Raw genomic sequence first — 22,500 nt, 5'->3', positions numbered from 1 at the left:
AGAATAAAGAAAAAATATTAAGAGCTGCAAAGGAAAAGGGCCAAGTAACATATAAAAGCAGACCCATAAGAAAAACACCTGACTTCTCAATGGAGACTCTAAAAGCCAGAAGGTCCTGGACAGATGTTATGCAGATACTAAGAGACCACGAATGCCAACCCAGACTATTTTATCCAATAAAACTCTGAATCAACATAGATAAACAAAATATTCCATGATAAAATCAGATTTAAACAATATCTCTCCACAAATCCAGCCCTACAGAAAGTACTTGAAGGAAAAAAACCAACCTAAGGAAGTTAGATACACCCATGAAAACACAGGCAATAGATAGTCCCAAACCAACAAATACCAAAGAAGGGAAACGTACAACACTACCAACAAAAATAACAGGAATTAACAATTACTGGTCATTAATATCCATCATTATCAATGGTCTCAATTCACCTATAAAAAGACACAGGCTAACAGAATGGATATGGAAACAAGATCTATCCATTTGCTGCATACAAGAAACACACCTCAACTTCAAAGACAGACGCCACCTCAGAATAAAAGGCTTGGAAAAGACATTTCAACCAAATGGATTTAAGAAGCAAGCTGGTGTAGCTATCCTAATATCTAATGAAATAGACTTCAAACTAAAATCAATTGAAAAAGATCAGGAAGGATACTTCATATTTATCACAGGGAAAATCCGACAAGATGAAGTCTCAATTCTGAATATTTATGCCCCAAACGTAAGTGCACCGACATTCATAAAAGAAACAGTATTAAGCTTAAATCACACATCAATCCCCATACACTAGTAGTGGCAGACTTCAAAAAACCACTCTCACCAATGGACAGGTCTGCCAGGCAGAAACTTAACAGAGAAATAAAGGAACTAACAGACATTATGACTCAAATAGACTTAATAGATATCTACAGAATATTCCACCCTAACACAAAAGAATATACCTTCACTTCAGCACCCCATGGAATATTCTCCAAAATCGACCACATGCTTGGTCACAAAGCAAATCTCAACAGATACATAAAAAAGTAGGCTCCATCCCAGGGATGCAAGGATGGTTCAACATAAGAAAATCTGTCAATGTAATACACCATATAAACAAACTGAGAGATAAAAACCACAAGTTTAAGGCAATGATGGACTTCATTTTCACTGGAACAGCACCAGACCTGGACAGCATGGCAGCTGCTGTGCTGGCAGCTGCTGACATGTATTGCTTAGAGCATTTGAAGGTCATGTATGAGGCTACCCTTTTGAGGGACCTCTCTGTGGAGAATGCTGCCCATACTCTTCCTGGCTGACCTCCACAGCTCAGGGCAGCTGAAAACCCAGACACTGGATTTCATTACAGCTCATGCTTCTGAGGTCTCTGAGACCTCAGGCTGGAAGACAATGGTGGGCTCATATCCCCATTTAGTGGCTGAAGCATACCGTTCCCTGGCTTCAGCTCATCTCCCTTTCTTGGAGCCCCCTTTCAAACACTTGAAGCAATCCTAGGACCTGGTCAGCTGTGACCTACACTTGTCTCCCAGAAGCCATTGTTGTTACCAATGACACCCGGGTAGACTATAGGATGTGTGGAGCATTTCCAGTGAAACTGGGGAAAGACAGCATGGTGTCTCAGGCTATAATACAGCTGTAAATCAGGTGGTTGTCAGGTTAAAGGGGGTTGGGGGGAGTGCTGAGCTATGTTATACACTACCCTGTTACTGCACTGGTTTGATTTTTGTCAATGAATTGTGAACTGGAGTTCATATTAATTGCTGGCCGCAAGCACATTACAACAGCTTTTCTTTGGAGAAACTAGTCTAGATTGGACTGAGCAGAACATATGGTCAAAAGCTCTGCACAGGAGAAAACAAACATGAATATTTGATTACAAGAGAAGTAGAGGAGAAAGAAAACATTTTTTTCTCCTAAGTCAGTGTGTGGGACTGAAGAGATGACTCAGTTGGCAAAAGCAATTGTTGCTCTTGCAGAGGACCCTTGTTCAGTCCTCCTCTTGTTCTCACGGGCACATCCATCTATGTAGACAATATCTACCCAAATAAAATATCAAATAAATAAAAATTTTCAAATCAGCTTGTGGATTCCAGTGGTGTTTCTGTTGGACAGTGTCCATTTTAGTCCATCCAGCTGTTCTCAGCTGTGGAAGTTTGTGTAGTGTCCTCACCCACCGGCATCTGCAACACTCTCACCACCTTTCAGAAAACGCTTAGCCTTGCATCTTTGGAGTTATAAAACCCTCACTTCTCCTATGTTCCTGGCTATTTTCTCAGTCCAAGCATTAGGGAGAAAACCCAATATGGCAGGAAATAAAGCTTATGTAATTTGACTCAAATATTTTGACTCAATTAATATTGAGATGAATAAAAAGTCTTGCTGTTCACTAAATTAATGTTATAGGTAACCTTTCAATATCATTTGTTTAAGATTAACAGTGTGTTTACTGTGATTAAAGAGAAATTCATGAACCACGCATGATGTGAAAGTCTATGGCATTGATCAGAGTAGTCTGAAGGGAGAGGCTGACTCAACTCTGCTAGTCTAAGGTCTAACTTGGTCCATAGAGCAACTTCTAGGAGAGCCAGATATGCAGAGTGGAAAGCAATTACAAATGAAAGAAAGAAATAGGAATGAAATCATGATTACCTCTGAATTCCTGCTAAAATATTTCAGATGCCAATGATTTAGAAAGGAACTAGTCCTTCAGAGCTGTTCCATCCTCTTTAAGAAAGTAACTGTGATGGTCTGGAGAAATGGTTCAGCAGTCAAAGGTGCTGAATACCTTTCCAGAAGACTGTCATCCAATTCACTTCATTAGTAGGTCAGCTGACAACAGTCAGTAACTGCAGTTATCCAGTTATCCAGGGGACCCAACAGCTTCTTTCAGCCTGTGAGGTACCATATGCTCATGGTGCACTGACCCACGTGTGGAACGGGGCCCAGACATTAGAGGGCCCCCATAGGTAAGCACAACTGTCTCCATGAAGGAAGTACCATTCTAGTTGTACAACACAGCAATTGTCTACAAAAAACAGTAACCCCTACCACAGATAAAACAAAGGCTTAATGCACCAAAGACCATACTTCTAGGAATATCTCTAAATGTTCAAACCTTGCTTGAAATATAGTACCACTTTTCACTTCTGTAGTGCCACTTCAGGCTAACGTCTTCTTAACTAAAGTTTGTCAACCCAGAATATGGGAATTTTGCTTAAAAGCCCACACTGAGAAAGGCTAGTTACTACACTGGAATCCCAAATACCTCAGGTGTTTGCCAGCTGGCTAAGAAGGACTTTCTATTTTCCTAAATCCATTTTCAAAAGTCTCTTCTCTCTCTGTCTCTCTCTGTCTCTGTCTCTCTCTCTCTTTCTCTTCTCTCTCTCTCTCTCATTCTCTCTCTCTCTCACTCTCTCTCTTTCTCTCTCTCTTTCTGTGTGTGTTTCTGCAAGTCTTTCTATATGTTATTGTTAGTATTGTTTTGCTGTATTGATTGTTGACTTTCTCTGTTTTACGGACACCTCTGCTGCTGAAGACTTTGCCTTCTCCTGTTGGGAATCTGAATCACTTTGGCTGTGCCATGTCCCCCAGAGAATGGCCTACCTGAAATAAAAGCTACACATGTTCCATTCCTGGAATGAGAAACTGTAAGAAAAGATCTTGTAATTGAGACACAGGCAGGAGTCATTTCCCCATTGAGAGAATTGCTACCACTCTGCAGGAGCATGCTCATGGAAGCTCAGAACTTACAGGTAGAGCACTTTTCTTACAAATGAGGGGTCTTGCAGGAATTGTCTACCTTCATTACAAATGACGTATTTGAGGTAAGGGGTTTCTGGTATTGTGTTTTCCAAAGTATTGTGTACCTTAATAAACTTATCTGGGGTCAGAGAACAGAAAAGCCACTAGTTAGGCAGTGATAGCACACGCCTTTAATCCTAGCATTCCAGAGACAGAAATCCCTCTAGATCTCTGTGAGTTCAATGTCGCATTGGAAACAGTCAGGTATGGTGACTCACGCCTTTAATCCCAGAAAGCAGCCTTTAATCCCAGAGAGTGGTGGTAGAAAGCTGAAAGGTTTATAAGGAGTGAGGACCAGAAACTAAAAGCATTTGGCTGGTTAAGCTTTTGGCTGGTTAAGCATTCAGGCTTCTAGTAGCAGTTCAGCTGAGAGCCATTGGGATGAGGACACAGAAGCTTCCAGTCTGAGGAAACGGGACCAACTGTGGAATTGGCAAGGTGAGATAGCTGTGGCTTGTTCTGGTACTCTGACCTTGCAGCATTTACCCCAATAACTGGCTTCAGGTTTGATCTTATTAATAAGAACTGTTAAGATTCATGCTACAGGTTTCTGCCACCCTGGCCCTAAACACATACAGAAAAGTCACAGAGGCTACTAGTTAGGCACCTGCCAAAGGTTCCTAAATGAGGAACCAAAAGTTCAGAGATCAAAACCAATGGATTGATTTATCCTGGATTGAGGAATGAGCAGCATTAGAGCCAGATTTCAGGAGAGCTAGGCTGGGAATTGCTGAGTTGATTGAATCACTGAAGGTATTTCCCAGTCCTCTAGGCTTAGTGAGTCCTTCTAGACATGATGAACTAGACAGATGATAGATGTGGGGAGCATTTTACAGATCACATTCGAGGAAGAACTGTTTCAAACCCCTTCTTCAGTAACTGTTGAATATATTCTGCACCTTTTGAAAACCAGAATACTGTCTCATTTCTAAAGCCCATCAGAGTAAGCATGGAAGTTCAAAGTTTAAAGAGGACAGAACTCACCAGTGGAGGATGAAAATTATGAGGTATTGAGAAGCTGAATCATGGCAGTCAGCATGATGGAATTGAGAACTTAGGATCTTCTCATAGCACACCCTTAGTGGATTGAGAACAGTTTTTCCAAGGAGAATTATCTGAGGGGGAGGGGCAAGATCACCAATGAAAGTGTGTGGAGCCATCCCAGGGAATGTGAGTCTGGATGAAAGAAGAGGCCACTTTCAGAGTTGCTGCCTGGCTCTGGTCTTGACCACCACATAGGAATTCTTCCACCCTGATCTCCACGTTGTGATCACTGAGTCCCCTGACAGGGTAAGGCACCACCTCTTTCCTGATCATGTTGGTGGGAAGGTTAGTATAAAACCCTGAGAAGAAGAAATAACAGCTGTCTAGGAATGAATACCATCCCTATTTTATTTAAGATGAACCACAATAAGCAAAATACACTTGTGGTGGTTTTTGGGGGTTCCCAACTTAACAAGACATGGAATTAACTAAAACCCTAAAATGAAGGTCATAATAGTGAGAAGTCTTTTGCTTCATTTGATGTGGGTAGATCCAATTCAAGTACAGACTTTGGAGGTAAAAAGACACAAACACTTACTCCAGATCTCAGGGCCTGAAGACACACACCTTTAATCCTGATCTTGAGTCTGAAAGACACACCCTAAATTAGGCCACACCTTCTGCTTGAAGCCTATAATAGGACATGAAAGCAGGAAGCTCTTGCTATTTGTCTGCTTGCCTTCACCTTGCAGCAAGTCCATCCCTTCCCTGGCAATAGAGAGTATTTAGAACTCTAGCATATACTGAAAACCAGTGGACACATCCAACATCCAGCACCGAGTAAGTACTGTAATACTGGACTTTCCCTTCATAGGTAATGTGGGATTAGCAGGACTGCAGTCCAAAGTCATTCTCATAAATCCCATTTGATGATTGATATATATATATATATATATATATATATATATATATATATATATATATATATATTCCTTGTATGTTTTCTGTTTTTCTAGAGAAGCCTAGTGCAACATTTTCGATATGAATTAATAGAATGAATGAGCAAAACTATTCAAAAGCTGTGTATAATTGTCTTTTTTTTTTTTTTCTTTTTTTTTTTTTCGAGACAGGGTTTCTCTGTGTAGCTTTGCGCCTTTCCTGGGACTCACTTGGTAGTCCAGGTTGGCCTCGAACTCACAGAGATCCGCCTGGCTCTGCCTCCCGAGTGCTGGGATTAAAGGCGTGCGCCACCACCGCCCGGCAAAAGCTGTGTATAATTGTCAAAACTAGTTACTTACTGAACTAAGATTCAATCTAGAAAATAATGGAGTGATGTAAGTGTATCTAGTAGTCTAGACTGTGTTCTCTGAAATTAGCATTGAAGTCTGTATAGAAAATATCAGACACCCAAGTTTCCAGCCTTGTAGAAGAGGAAACAGATGAGAAACAAAAACTAAAAATCAAAATCCTGTCTGTTATTGCGTTTCAAAGGGTGAAGAGAAAACAATTGCTAGTTCTTCTTTTTGGATCCAGTTGAGCATTCAAACTTCCTCAAGGAGACATGGCAGGAGATGAGATAGCCCAGAGATGGGACCACACACAAATCAGTGTTCAGGATTTCTCCTATAGGTGGACCATCAGCAACTTCCCTTTTATTGCTGAGGAAGTGCGGCAAAGCATTACAAGCCCAACTTTCTCAATAGGAGCCAATGACGAATGGTGTTTGAGAGTATACCCGAACGGAGTCAATGAAGAAAGTGCAGGTTACCTGTCAGTTTACCTAGTGTTGCTCAACTGTCTGAAGAGTCGTGTTTGGGCAAAGTTCCAGTTCTGGATCATAAGTGCCGAAGGAGAGAAAACCAAAGTCATAAGGAGCCCAAGAGCCTTTAGATTCATGCCAGGCCAGGACTGGGGTTACAAAAAGTTTATTCTTCGAGATTTTCTCTTCTCCCGTGCGTTTATGCTTCTTCCAGATGACCAGCTCACCCTTGCCTGCAAGGTGAGCATGGCCCAGGTCTCTTTGAGCCTCTCTGACCAGAACAAGAAGCCGGGAATTCTGGTGCCCAGATGCACATTGGCAGATGAGCTAGGAGAGCTGTGGAAGAATTCCCAATTCACAGACTGCTGCCTAGTGGTAGCTGGCCAGGAATTCTGGGCTCACAAGGCCATCTTAGCAGCTCGCTCTCCAGTTTTCAGAGCCATGTTTCAACATGACATGGAGGAGAGCAGAAAGAACCGCTTTGAGATCCCTGACCTGGAGCCACAAGTCTTCACGGTAATGATGGATTTCATTTACACAGGAACAGCACCAGACCTGGACAGTATGGCAGCTGCTGTGCTGGCAGCTGCTGATAAGTATGGCCTGGAGCGTTTGAAGGTCATGTGTGAGGATGCCCTCTTCAGGGACCTCTCTGTGGAGAATGCTGCCCATACTCTTCCTGGCTGACCTCCACAGCTCAGGGCAGCTGAAAACCCAGACACTGGATTTCATCACAGCTCATGCTTCTGAGGTCTCTGAGACCTCAGACTGGAAGACAATGGTGGGCTTATATCCCCACTTAGTGGTTGAAGCTTATGGTTCCATGCCTGCTCACTGCCCTTTCTTGAAATACCCTATTAAATGCTTGAAGCGATCCTAGGACCTGGCAAACCTTGTCCTACCCTTGTCTCCCAGAAGCAGCAGTCGTGGTGTTAGCAATGATACCTAGGTAGACTATGGCATGTGTAGAAAATTTCCAGTGCAACTAGGGAATGACAGCATGGTCGCTGACGCTTAATACAGATGTAAAGGAATCAATGTCAGGTTGAAGAAGGGGGAGCCATGGACTCTGGTACAATCTATGCAGCCTCTACCATGTTATTGTACTGGTTTGATTTTTGTCTAAGGAGTTAGAATCTGAAATTCATTTTAACTGCTGGCACCAAGCACATTACAACAGGGTTTCTTTGGAAAAACCTAACTGGATTGAACTGAGCAGAAAATATGGTCAAGGACTCAGAAAGGAGAAAACAAAGATGAATGTTTGATTACAAGAGAAGGAAAGAGAATGAAGTAAGTTTTTCTCCAAACTCAGCGTTTGGGACAGGAGAGATGATTCAGCTGGCAAAAGCAATTGTTGCTCTTGCAGAGGACCCTTTGTTCAGTCCTCCTCTTTTCTCCATGGGCACATCCATCTCAAATAAATAAAATATCATATGAATAAAAATTGTAAAACATCTTATGCAGTCCAGTGGTGTTTATGTTTGATAAGGGCCATTTTAGTCCATCCAGCTGTGCTCAGCTGTAGAAGTTGGTGCAGTGTCTTCACTGACACACACACACACACACACACACACACACACACACTCACACACACAATCAGTGAGACAATACCTAATGAATTCTGTTACACTCAGAGATTGACACAGTCCAATGGACATCAGTTGGGATTTCTCCAACATGTGTTGTGAGCTGACACTGACATCCACAGCCAAACATTAAGCAGAACTCAGTGAACCTCAAGGAAGAGGGGAAGTCAGGGTTGTAGGAGGCATCAAAGACACAAAGGGTACAGAACCTACAGAGTCAACTAAACAGGGTTCCTAGGGGCTCACAGACACTGAAGAGGCAATCACAAAGCCTGCATGGGTCTGTACTAAGTCCTCTGTGTACTTAATGTGCTTGTTTAGCTCAGGGGTTTTTGGGAATCCTAACGGCAAGAGTGTGGGGAGTCTCTGAATTCTTTGTTGGATATTGGCTCCTTCTGAGTTGGCTCTTCCAGCCGTGATATGGGGGTTTGTGCCTACTATTATTACATTTTGTTATCTTGTGTTCATTTCATCTTCCCAGGAGCCCTTTGCTTTTCTGAAGGGAAACAGAGGAGTAGTGCATATATGTGGAGTGGAGAGAGGGGAGACTATGATCAGATGGGACTGTATAAGAGAAGAAAAAAAAAAGGAAAAAGGAAAACTGGAAATATGGAAATACATTTGGGGAAGTAGTATTTAGGCAGATCTGCTAAGGAGCAGAGAATGTGAAGTTCTTTTGTCTTCTGTAAATGCTCATAAAAATTGCCTTCATCAGAGGAGGAGTTCAATAATCAAGGTAAATAGGATGACTCACTTAGTATACAGTCAGACTCTTTAATAAGCTATCCTCATTATTACCAAATGGGCCCATGATCAAAGTACCTGTGGTAGCTGAGATAGGGGTTATGCATGGAATCCCAACATGGGTATCCACTCATCAAGAGTGACCTGGTTATAGCTGCTGCTACACCTGCTGCTGAATGCCAGCTCTGCCAACAACAGAGACCAACACAGAGCCCCGGATATGTCACCATTCCCCTGTCTGACCAGCCAACCAAGTCATGAAAGGATGACTACATTGGGCCACTTCCTCTGTGGAATGGACACTACTTTGCCTTTTCTGGAGTAGATCCTTATTCTAGTTATATATTTGCATTACCTGCCTGTAATGATTTTACCAAAACTACCACACAGGGACTAATAGAATGCATTGTCAACTCTCATGGTATTCCACACAGTATAGCTTCTGACCAAGATACTAAATTCTCAGACAGAGAGGTGCAACTCGGGCCCACAATCATGGATTCCACTGGTTGTACCAGGTTCAACAACCTCCTGGTAGGTTCTTGGTCTGTAGAATGATGGAGCTTTTCTCCATCATGCTGGAATGTCAGAGCAGAAAAGCCTGTTGTTTGGGTGGGTGCTGGAAGAGCATGTCAAGGGGTCCAAAGAGCAGAGGGCGCTGACAGAGAGTGGTCCTGTTGATGAAGCAGCTGTTATGAACTTTCAAGACACAGTTACAGAGCCAGTGAAGTAGCAGTATTGGTGAAATTATTAAGGCCACTCCATGTAGTTAAAAGTAGGTTTATTTTGTGGTAACTTATAAGTGAAGGGATAGGTTACATGGTCTGGGAAAGGTGTAGCACAATCTGGCAGTGTTCTCTGGAGAACTCTGCTCAGTCTACCTCCAGGGTCCAGGAACCAAGAGAGCCCGCCCATCTGGATCTCAGGTCTTCAGAGGGCTCTCTCAGCCTGCCTTGTAGGCATGGCAGTTACCAGAGCCTCAATGGGGATTGGAACTTCCAGATCAAAGCTGGAATGGCTACCCACTACATCGCAGCAACCCCAGAGTGCTGATTAAGGATACCTTAGTAGGCAGGTTTCTCCATAGCCCAGATCCATGGGTCCAGGCACCAGGTGGTAAAAAAGGAAATAATACCACTCACTATGACCCCTAGTGACCTCTTGGGAAAAAATTTCTTCCTGTTTCCATGACCTTCAGTTCTTCTGGCCTGGAAGTTTTGATTCCAGTGTGATTGGTTGTATGGGGAGTGCTCCTGTTTGGAGCCACAACAAACATTCCATTGAACTGAAGCTCAGATTTCTCTCAGCCACTTTGAGATTCTGTGTTCTTAATTCAACAGGTCTAGAAGAAAATAACAGTGTTGGGGGGTGATTGATCAAAATAAACATTGGTCAATTGGATTGCTTCCTCACAATGGAGTTAAGAAAGATTATGTCTGTCAGGAAAGAAATTCATGATAGCTGAGGAGATCCCAACTGGATCAGGCCCTCTGAATAAGTGAGACAGTTGATTAACTTGAACGGTTTGGGAGCCCCCCAGGCAGTGGGACTGGGACCTGTCTTCAGTGAATGAGCTGGCTGTTTGGAACCTGGGGCCTATGCAGGGACACTTTGCTCAGCCTGGGGGAAGGGAGGAAGGGACTGGACCTGCCTGGACTGAGCTGAATCACCAGGGGAGTCCTTGTCCTGCAGGATATGGGAATGGGGGGTGGTCTGGTGGGAGGGCGGGGTTGGCTGGAGGAGGGAGAACAGGGGAATTCGTGGCTGGTTTGTAAAATTAAGTTAAATTATAAAATAAAAAATATAAAAAGAAATTCATTAAAGCTCCTCGTAGTACTACATTTTCCAATGATTAAAGAGGATGAGAGACTTCAACAACCTAATCCAGGCAGATGACAAGTGGTTCAGACAAACTAGGAATGAAGAAATATGTCACAATTCCATGAAAGGGGCCAAGATGGATAGTGATGTCCCCACTGAAGTACAGAACACCAACCCAAATATTTTGAGTCAAATTAAAGAAGCTTTATTTTCTGCCATAATAGGTTTTCACCCTAATCCCAGGTTGTGAAGACAGCTAGGAAGATAGGAGATGTGGGTTTTTTATAATCCAAAACATGCAAGACTAAGTGTTTTCCAAGGTTGGTAGGGTTCTACAGGAATTTTGGTGATATAGGAACTTGCCTGAACTCTCTCACCAGAAGCCAATGACAAACAGAAATACTGTTTTAGAGTCTGTATGACTGGTTGACGGAGAAAGCAATGATTACTTGTTGGTTTACTTACTGTTGCTCAGCTGTCCAAAGAGTCAAGTTTGGGCAAAGACCCTGAATGCAGTGGGGCCTTTGGCCCAGACATAGCCTTCAGCAGCAGTCAGGGCCTGGAGGTCACCATATTCTTTTATTACTTTTATTATTAGCTTTTATTTTATTAGCTTTGAAGTACAATTTGGAATCAGGAATGGTGATACATCCGGCAGTTCTTTTACTGTTTAGTAATTGTTTAGCTATCCAATGATTTTTGTGTTTCTATATGAAGCTTGAATGGTCTTTAAATTTATGGAATAAATTGTATTGAAATTTTTGAAGCAGATTGCTTTGAATCCATACATTGCTGTTTGTAGAATGGCCATTTTTAGATGTTAATCTTACTGATTCATGAGCATGGGAGATCATTTTCTGATATCTTCTTCAGTTTCTTCCTCAAAGACTTGAAGTTTTTATGAACTCTTTCACTTGCTAGGTTAGCGTTAACCCCAAGATATTTTATACTATTGGATGCTACTTTGAAAGTGTTTTTCTCTGATTTTTTTTCCAAGTCTGTCTCTCATTTGTACATCGGTAAACTATTTTTTTATTATTATAATATTACTGAAAATAGATTTGTCATTCAATGCATCCCAACCAAAGTTTTCACTCCCTTATATTTTTTCAAGCTAATTTTCTAAAGTTTTTATTAGCTATAGGAATTTCTTTGTTGAATTGTTTACCTAACTTATGTGTATTATATTATCTTCTATAAGTAAATATTCTTTCTTCTTCCTTTCCAATTTGTATCCCTTTTATTGTCAGTTGCCTTATGATGTAATTAAGAATTCAGTTGTTATTTTTTATTTTATAATTTAATCTAATTTTACATATCATCCATAGATTCCCCTGTCCTCCCTGCTACTGCCCCCCTCCCCACAACCCACCCCACATTCTCATTACCTCCAGGGCAAGGACTCCCCTGGGGATGCAGTCCAGCCTGGTAGATCCAATGGAGGCAGGTCCAGTTCCCTCCTCCCTTCACCCAGGCTGAGCAAAGTGTCCCCGCACAGGCCCCAGTCTCCAAAGAGCCAGCTCTGCATGAAGGACATGTCCTGGTCCCACTGCCTGGGGACCTCCCAAACACTTCAAGCTAATCCACTGTCTTACCTATCCAGAGGGCCTGATTCAGTTGGGGACTCCTCAGCTATTGGTTCATAGTTCGTGTATTTCCACTAATATGGCTATTTGTCTCTGTGCTTTTTCCAATCATGGTCTCAACAATTTTCACTCCTACAGTCCCTCCTCTTTCTCGCATATTGGATTCTGGAGCTCCAACTGGGGCCTGGCCATGGATCTCTGCATCTGCTTCCATCAGTCATTGGATGAGAGTTCTACTGTGATAGTTAGGGTGTTTGGCCATCCGATCACCAGAGTAGGTCAGTTCAGGCTTTCTCTCGACCATTGCCAGTAGTCTATTGTGAAGGTATCTTTATGGATTTCTGGGAACCTCTTTAGCACTTTGCTTCTTCCTATTCCCATGGGGTCTTCATTAGCATGGTCTCTCTTTCCTTGTTCTCCCTCTCTGTTCCTCATCCAGCTGGGATCTCCCACTCCCCTAAGATCTCCTTAAGAATTCAGTTGTTATATTGAATAGATATGGAGAGAGTCAAACCTTGTCTCATTCCAGATTTTAGTGGGATTGTTTAAGTTTCTCTTATTTAAGTTGATGTTGACTATGGACTTGTTTAAACTGCCATTATTGTATTTAGGTATGTCACTTGTGTGCCATACTCTCCCTGAGTTTCCTCATAAAGGAGTGTGTTAGATAGTGAAAAAAGGTCTCCCTCCATATAATGATATGATCACGAGTCTTGTGTCTTTCTGAGGTTTGGTCTTTTGGGAGTTTATACTGTCAATTACATTTTTTAATCTTTGCATATTGAACCATCCCTACATATCTAGGATATAGTCTAGTTCATCATGGTAAATATTCTTTGAATATTCTGGGACTCATTTTGTAATTATTTGATGAGTATTTTTGCAGCAGTGTTCATAAGTGAATTAGAGTGTAATTTAAGTATCTGTGTAATTTTAGACTCATAAAATAAATTGGGCAATGATCCTTTGTTTCTAATTTCTGGAATAATTTGAGGAAGATGGGCATTAACTCTTCTTTGAATGGCAGGTAGATATCTGTGCTAAATGTATCTGGTCCTGGGCTTTATTTACTGAAGAGACTTTTAGCTATCATGATATCTTCCTAGGGTTAGGAGTCAGACCTTTGGGGAGGGGATCATATTTAAGGATGTGGACTTTGAGGAAGTCTTATTGAGTTTGTTTCGGTTTTGGAGATGAGATCTCATTTGGTATGCCAAGACATATCTATCAAACACCCAGCATTCCTGCTGCCTCTGTTTCCTAATACAGGCCCAATATCACTTTTATTACACACACGGAGAAAACATAATTATTTTGACTTATTTCTAGACAGGATCTTGAAACTTTGTTTACAATAACCTTCCTGTATATAAGAAGTCCTCCAGAGCCAATAACCATGCTATCATGAGCTGCAGGCATTAACCACCGCACACAATGAAATACAGCTTTAAGGCTGATTTGGTTTCTTTCTCTTTCTGTGATTAAATGCTTGACTTCTTTTTTTTTAAATTATAATTTAATTTAATTTAATTTTACATATCAGCCACTGATCCCTTGTTCTCCTTCCTCCCGCCACCCCCTCCACCCCGCCTTCCCCCCAGCCCACCCCACATTCCCAACTCTTCCAGGGCAAAGACTCCCCTGGGGATTGAGTTCAACCTGGTAGATTCAGTCCAGGCAGGTCCAGTCACCTCCTCCCAGGCTGAGCCAAGTGTCCCTGTATAAGCCCCAGGATCCAAACAGCCAGCTCATACACTGAGGACAGGTCCCAGTCCCAGTGCCTGGATGCCTCCCAAACAGATTAAGCTAGGCAACTGTCTCACTTATCCAGAGGGCCTGAACCAGTTGGGGGCTCCTCAGCTATTGGTTCATAGTTCATGTATTTCCATTCGTTTGGCTATTTGTTCCTGTGCTTTTTCCAATCTTGATCTCAACAATTCTTGCTCATACAAACCCTCCTTTTTCTTGCCAATTGGACTCCTAGAGCTCCACCTGGGGCCTGGCCATGGATCTCTGCCTCTGGTTCCCTCAGTCATTGGATGAGGTTTCTAGCATGACAATTAGGGTGTTTGGCCATCCTATCACCAGAGTAGGTCAGTTTGGGCTTTCTCTTAACCATTGCCAGTAGTCTATTGTGGAGGTATCTTTGTGGATTTTGTGGACCTCTCTAGCACTTTGCTTCTTCCTATTCTCATGTGCTCTTCATTTATCATGGTCTCTTATTCCTTGTTCTCTCTCTCTGTTCTTGATCTAGCTGGGATCTCCCATTCCCCTAAGCTCTCTTTCCCTCAAACCTTGCCATTCATTACCCTACTCACATCTAGGTTGTTCATGTATATCTCATCCATTTCTCTGTCATTGGGCGATCCCTGTGTCCTTCTTAGGGTCCTGTTTTCTAGGTAGCCTCCCTGGAGTTGTGAGTAGCAGTCTAGTCATCTTCGTTTTACATCTAGTATCCTCCTATGAGTGAGTACATACCATGTTTGCCTTTGTGAGTCTGGGTTACCTTACTCAGGATGATTTTTTTCTAGATCCATCCATTTGCTATCAAACCTCATGATGTCATTGTTTTTCTCTGCTGCCCCGGACCTCCAATCTAGACAAGAGGTGAGTGCCTGGGCTCAGCCTAGATCCCATCCCTGGGCACCAGCCATTCTGGGGAAGACCTGCCCAACTTGGCCCCAGGTTCTGGTCATCAGGCAGGATCCACTCCACCCCCACCAGGAGCGTTCCCCTTCTCTAAGACCCACAGCAGATCCTGTAATCTCAATAGCCCATTTCTTAGTTGGACTGTTGGGCATTTTGATGTCTAATTTCACAATTCTTCACAGACCTGGAGAGAATAATACTCAACATCATAAGGAAAAACAAAAAACCCAGGATAGCCAAAAGAATCCTGTACAATAAAACAACTTCTGAAGGCATCACCATCCCTGACCACAAGCTCTACTATAGAGCTACAGTAATAAAAACAGCTTGGTACTGGCATAAAAACTGACATGTGGACCAATGGAATTGAATTGAAGACCCTGACATTAATCCACACACCTATGAACATACAATTTTTGACAAAGAAGCCAAAACTCCACCATGGAAAAAAGAAAGCATCTTCAATAAATGGTGCTGGCACAACTGGATATCAACGTGTAGAAGGCTGCAAATAGATCCATATCTGTCACCGTGCACAAAACTTAAGTCCAAGTGGATCAAAGACCTCAACATAAATCCATGTACTCTGAACCTGATAGAGGAGAAAGTAGGAAGTAGTCTTGAACACATTGGCATAGGAGATCACTACCTAAAAGTAACACCAGTAGCACAGACACTGAGAAAAACAATCAATCAATGGGACCTCTTGAAACTGAGAAGCTTTTGTAGAGCAAAGGATACGGTCAACAAGACAAAGTGACAGCCTACAGAATGGGAAAAGGTCTTCATCAGCCCCACATCTGGCAGAGGACTGATATCCAGAATATATAAAGAACTCAAGAAATTTGACTTCTTTTTTTTAATTCAGTGTTTTATTGATTCTTTGTGGGTTTCACATCATAATCCAGATCCATCCATCTCCCTGACCCTTCATATCTCACCTCCACCCTTACAACCTCTCCCACAAAACAAAACAAAATTCAAAAGAGAAACAAAAAAATCAAAACAAAGACAACCAAACTGTGGGTGCCTGTTTTCAGGTTCCTTGAGGCTTTACCCAACAGGTCCGCATTGAGGATGATTAGGACCACCTGAGTGCAGGTGTCTGAAATGATCTGCACTTGGCTCTGCTGTGGGGTCAGGTCTTTTGCTCTACCCCTAGGCATCTCTATAAATACCCTGGGGCAGAGACAGTCAGGGCCCCTTTGGATAAGGATCCAGGCCCACCCGAGTCTATCCTGTGTTTTCTGTTTCTCTCTTCTCTATTTCTAACTAAGTTTCTTATTCCTCAATCCTCAAGAGTTCCTGGGTTAAATAAGTGTGGGGGCTGGTCTCCCACACCAAACTAACTAATATACAAAAATAAAGTCACAAAGTGGAAGCTGTAGTGTGATACAGAGAGTCACACTGTACACTCTTTAAGTCCATACATCTTAACTTGTAAGTGATCATTACAATGAGTCATTGTTCTGCTTTGAGGTCTCTAGCTTCTGCTACACTGTCAATACTGGGCCCTCAGTGTGACTCCTCTTGTATAACCTTTGGTGTTGCCTTGTGTCATAGAGATCCTGCATCTTTGAATCTGCAGGTCCAGGCCCTTCACATGGTCTAACAGTTCATACATGAGGTATGTAAGTACCTGCTGCAACTCTGGGGGTGACAAGGTGCAGGTATCCTGACTACTTGGGGAGTCTGGCTATACCTTGAGCTGCTAAGACAGCTGTGGTGGCTGGAGCTGTAATGGAACAATTCAGCTGTAAAAGAAATGGTATTTTGAATGCTCATACAGTCAGGCTATACCTTGAGCTGCTAGGATAGCTCTAGCTATACCTTGAGTTGTGGTGTAGTGGGGGATGGTCTCCCAGCAAGATATAGGAATCCTGCTATCCTCTGGAGAACTGCTACAACTGAGCTTTGTTGAGCCCCCACTTATCAGGGCTTCCCAGCAGAGCTCTGCTTCTTCTGAGGCCCAAGATGTTACTTCTTTTGCTTTACTCTGCTAAAGTAGAAACCCCTACAGAAACTTACCAATCTACTCTGGCTCCAGTGAAAAGTTGTTAATTTTTCTGCTCTGCCTTGGTATGTATCAGCAAGGTTCTGTTCTTCTCCGCCTTACTTAGCCCCCTAAGGGAATGTCTCTGCAAGGTTTTTTGTGCTCAGTCCTCTACAGGACATCTTAGCAAGGTTTATCTTCTCTCCCCCAGTGAATGAAGATCTTCACACACAAGATGTTTTTGAGAAAGAGATTTATTTGGGAAGGAGAAATCCAAAAGAGTGGCTGCCTCCACCAGGTTGGGAAAGAACAGCTGACAAATAAACAGGGAGGTGGTTTATATACGATTTCTTAGGCATAGAGTTTCTCCAGGGACAAGGTTTTCTGCTCAGGGATTAGTTAGTTTCATTGGTCAGGGGCAGAGATGTCCCTGATTTCAGGGCCAAACTGTCTTTCTTTCACTGGCTTTTCTTAGCTTTTTGGCTCTAATTCTAAGGCCATGGCATATTTCTTTCACTGGCTCTGAATCTAGGGATAGCGTGTTTATTTGGCACTGGTATCAGAGTCAGGGCATGTTTCTTTGTTTCTAGCTTTAGGGATAAAGTTTTTCTCTCACTGGCTCAGGTCCCAGATCTAGGATGTGTTTTTTTTTCACTGGTTAAGGGTCCCTTAGGTCAGAGTAGCTTTCTTTAGCTGATCCCTTTTCCCTACAATGTGGATGTTGGGGTTGTCCAAAGACAGCTTATGTTGGAGAGGATGTGGAGCAAAGGGAACACTCCTACACTGTTGGTGGGAATGTAAACTTGTGCACTCACTCTATAAATCAATATGGTGGTTTCTCAGAAAATTGGAATCAATCTTCCTCAAGACAGAGCTATACTACTCTAGGGCATATACCCAAGGAATCCTCAATCATACCACAAGGACACATGCTCAACTATGTTCATAGCAGCATTAATTGTAATAGCCAGAACCTGGAAACAATCTAGATGCCCTTAAGCTGAAAAATGGACAAATAAAATGTGGTACATATACACAATGGAGTACTACTCAGCAGAGAAAAACAATGACATCATGAGGTTTGCAGGCAAATGAATGGAACTAGAAAAATCATCCTGGGTGAGGTAACCCAGACTCAGAAAGATAAACATGGTATGTACTCACTCATAAGTGGATACTAGATGTAAAGCAAAGGATGACCAGACTGCAACTCACAACTCCAGGGAGGCTACCTAGTAAATAGGACCCTAAGAAAGACACAGGGATCACCCAATGCCAGAGAAATGGATGAGATCTACATGAGCAAACTGGGGGTCGGGGGCAGGGAGAATGGAGCACAAGGGTCAGGGGAAAGAGAGCTTAGGAGAGTGAGAGGTACTAGCTGGATCAGGAGCTGAGCAGGAGAACGGGAAGAGAGATACCATGAAAAAGACCCCAGGGGAATAGGAAGAAGCAGAGTGCTAGAGAGGTCCTGAGAAATCCACAAAGATACCTCCACTATAGACTACTGGCAATGGTCAAGAGAGTGCCTGAGCTGACCTGCTCTGGTGATCGGATGGCCAAACACCCTGGCCGTCATGATAGAACTCTCATCCAGTGTCTGATGGAAGCCTATGCAGAGATCCACCACCAAGCCCCAGGTGGAGCTCCAGGAGTCCAATCTGTGAGAGAGAGGAGTGATTGTATGAGCAAGAGATAGTGAGACCATGATTGGGAAAAGGACAGGGACAAATAGCCAAACTAGTGGAAACACAGGCACTGTGAACCAATGGCTGAGGAGCCCCCATTGAACTGGAGCGAGCCCTCTGGATAAGTGGGACAGTTGATTAGCCTGAACTGTTTGGGAGGCCCCCAGGAAGTGGAGCTTGGACCTGTCCTTGTTACTGTCAGTTTTGTTTTGCTGTATTGACTGTTGGCTTTCTCTGTTGTGTGGACACCACTGCTGCTTAAGACTTTGCCTTCTCCTAGTGGGAATCTGAATCACTTGGGCTGTGCCCTGTCCCCCAGAGAACCACATACCTGAAATAAAAGCTACACACAGTCCATCCCTGGAATGAGAAACTATATGAAAAGTTCTTGTACTTGAGACCCAGGCAGGAGTCAGTTCACCGATGAGAGAATTGCTCCCACTATGCAGGAGCATGCTCGTGAAGCTCAGGATTACAGGTGGAGCAGTGTTCTTACAAATGAGGGGTCTTGCAGGAATTGTCTACCTTCATTACAAATGACAAATTTGAGGGAAAGGGTATCTGCCACCCTGGCCCTAAACACATACAGAAAAGTCACAGAGGCTACTAGTTAGCCACCTGCCAAAGAAAAATTCAGAGATCAAAACCAATTGAATGATTTATCCTGGATTGAGGGATGAGCAGCATTAAAGCCAGATTTCAGGAGAGCTAGGCTGGGAATTGCTGAGTTGATTGAATCACTGAAGGTATTTCCCAGTCCTCTAGGCTTAGTGAGTCTCTCTAGACATGATGAACTAGACAGATGACAGATATGGGGAGAATTTTACAGACCACATTCTAAGAAGAACTGTTTTAAAACTCCTTCTTCAGTAACTGTTGAATATATTCTGTATCCTTTGACAACCAGAATACTGTCTCACTTTAAGGCCTGTCCCAGTAAGCATGGAAGTTCAAAGTTTAAAGAGGACAGAACTCACCAGTGGAGGATGAAAATTATGAGGTATTGAGAAGCTGAATCATGGCAGTCAGCATGATGGAATTGAGAACTTAGGATCTTCTCATAGCACACCCTTAGTGGATTGAGAACAGTTTTTCCAAGGAGAATTATCTGAGGGGGAGGGGCAAGATCACCAATGAAAGTGTGTGGAGCCATCCCAGGGAATGTGAGTCTGGATGAAAGAAGAGGCCACTTTCAGAGTTGCTGCCTGGCTCTGCTTCTTGACCACCATATAGGAATTCTTCCACCCTGACCTCCATGTTGTGATCACTGAGTACCCTGACAGGGTAAGGCACCACCTCTTTCCCGATCATGTTGGTGGGAAGATTAGTATAAAACCCTGAGAAGAGGAAATAACAGCTGTGTAGGAATGAACAGCATCCCTATTTTATTTAAGATGAACCACAATGTGCAAAATACATTTGTGGTGGTTTTTGGGGTTTCCCAACTTACCAAGACATGGAATTAACTAAAACCCTAAAATGGAGGTCACAACAGTGAGAAGTGTTTTGCTTCATTTGACGTAGGTAAATTCATTTCAAGGACAGACTTTGGAAGTAAAAAGAAACAAACATCTAATCCGGATCTCAGGGCCTGAAACACACACCTTTAATTCGGATCTTGAGTCTGAAAGACACACCTAAATTGGGCCACACCCTATGCTGGAAGCATATAAAAGGACATGGAAGCAAGAACCTCTTGCTCTTTGCCTGCTTGCCCTCACCTTGCAGCAAGTCCATCCCTTCCCTGGCAATAGAGAATATTGGAAAACCAACATATACTGAAGACCAGTGGACACATCTAAACGTCCTGGACTGAGTAAGTAATGGAATCTTGGTCTTTCTCTTCATAGGTAATGTGGGATTACCAGGACTGCAGCCCAAAGTCCTTCTAGTAAATCCCCTTTGGTCATATATACAGAGATTCCTTGTATATATTCTGTTACTCTAGAGAACCCTAGTGCAACATTTTTGACATGAATTAATAGAATGAATGATCAAAACTCTCAAAAAGCTGTGTATAATTGTCAAAACAAGTTACCTATTGACCTAAGATTCAATCTAGAAAATAATGGAGTGATGTAAGAGTATCTAGTTGCCTAGACTGTGTTCTCTGAAATTAGTAATAAAATCTGGATAGAAAATTTCAGGGACCCTGTTTCCAGCCTCATGGAAGAGAGAACAGATGAGAACCAAACCTAAAAATCAAAATCCTGTCTGTTATTGCGTCTCACAGAGTGAAGAGAAAACAATTGCTAATTCTTCATTTTGGATCCAGTTGAACCTTCAAACGACCTGCAGAAGAAATGGCAGGAGATGAGATAGCCCAGAGATGGGACCACACACAAATCAGCGTTCAAGATTTCTCCTATAGGTGGACCATCAGCAACTTCCCTTTTATTGTTGAGGAAATGCCAGAAAGCTTTATGAGCCCAGCTTTCTCAATAGGAACCAATGACAAATGGTGTTTGAAAATACACCCGAATGGAGTCGATGAAGAAAGTGCAGATTTCCTGTCAGTTTACCTAGTGTTACTCAGCTATCTAAAGAGTCATGTTTGGGCAAAGTTCCAGTTCTGGATCATAAACAACGAAGGAGCGAAAATGAAAGTCAGGAGGAGCCCAAGAGCCTTTAGGTTCGTGCCACGCAGCAATTGGGGTTATAAAAAATATATTGCTCGAGACTTCCTCTTGTCCCATGCATTTCAGTTTTTCCCAGATGACCAGCTCACCCTCGTCTGCAAGGTCAGCATAGTCCAGGTCTCTTTGAGCATCTCTGACCAGAACAGGAAACCAGGAATTCAAGTTCCCAACTGCACATTGGCAGATGAGCTAGGAGAGCTGTGGGAGAATTCCTGTTTCACAGACTGCTGTCTGGTGGTAGCTGGCCAGGAATTCTGGGCTCACAAAGCCATCTTAGCAGCTCGCTCTTCAGTTTTCAGAGCCATGATTGAACAAGATATGGAGGAGAGTAGAAAGAACCGCTTTGAGATCCCTGACCTGGAGCCACAAGTCTTCAAGGCAATGATGGACTTCATTTACACTGGGAAGGCACCAGACCTGGACAGCATGGCAGATGCTCTGCTGGTAGGTGCTGACAAGTATGGCCTGGAGCGTTTGAAGGTCATGTGTGAGGATTCCCTCTGCAGGAACCTTTCTGTGGAGAATGCTGCCCACACTCTTGTCCTGGCTGACCTCCACAGCTCAGAGCAGCTGAAAACCCAGGCACTTGCTTTCATTACAGCTCATGCTTCTGAGGTCTCTGAGACCTCCAGCTGGAAGACAATGGTGGACTTATATCCCCACTTATTGGCTGAAGCTTATGGTTCCATGGCTTCTAGTCAGTGCCCTTCCCAGGGGCAACCTAGTAAATGCTTGAAGTGATCCTAGGCTCTGGTCAGCCTTTTCCTACACTTGTCTCCCAGAAGCAGCCACCAATGTTTTTAACCAATGACACCTGGCTAGACTATGGGATGTGTGGAACATTTCCAGTGAAACTAGGGAAAAACAGCATGGTGGCTGAGGCTTAATACACATGTAAAGGAGTCAATCTCAGGTTGAGGGAGGGGGAGCCTTGGACTCTGGTATATCTACCCAGGCTCTACCCTTTGGTTGTACTGGTTTGATTTTTGTCCAAGGAGTTAGAATCTGGAATTCATTTTAGTTTCTGGCCCCAAGCACATTACAACAGGGTTTCTTTGGAGAAACCTATCTGGATTGGACTGTGCTGAAGATATGGTCAAGGACTCAGAAATGAGAAAACAAACATAAATGTTTGCTAACAAGAGACAGGGAAGAGAAAGAAGACATTCATAGATTTTGGTCAACTTTATTTTCTGAAAGCTTTTAGCTATAGGAATTTCCTTGTTAT

At 42.9% G+C, this 22,500-nt stretch overlaps 2 protein-coding genes across 2 annotated transcripts; both read left to right on the top strand.

Annotated features, from left to right (window-relative positions):
- The first annotated feature begins 6,312 nt into the window (after positions 1-6,312).
- On the top strand, positions 6,313-8,331 carry LOC131913771 (speckle-type POZ protein-like). Its single transcript, XM_059266554.1, is given in 4 exon segments — positions 6,313-7,228; positions 7,230-7,392; positions 8,067-8,093; positions 8,275-8,331. Coding segments are annotated over 4 exon segments (1,110 nt in total). The 5' UTR covers positions 6,313-6,365.
- A 12,605-nt stretch (positions 8,332-20,936) lies between these two features.
- LOC131913770 (speckle-type POZ protein-like) lies at positions 20,937-22,013 on the top strand. The gene has a single exon (XM_059266553.1). It carries the CDS (start codon positions 20,937-20,939, stop codon positions 22,011-22,013), a length of 1,077 nt encoding a protein of 358 aa, XP_059122536.1.
- The last annotated feature ends 487 nt before the right edge of the window (positions 22,014-22,500 follow it).

This window comes from Peromyscus eremicus, chromosome 6, assembly GCF_949786415.1.
Source record: "Peromyscus eremicus chromosome 6, PerEre_H2_v1, whole genome shotgun sequence".
NCBI lineage: Eukaryota > Metazoa > Chordata > Mammalia > Rodentia > Cricetidae > Peromyscus > Peromyscus eremicus.
The sequence above is the reverse complement of the archived record's forward strand: the minus strand, read 5'-3'. Positions and strand labels throughout refer to the sequence as shown.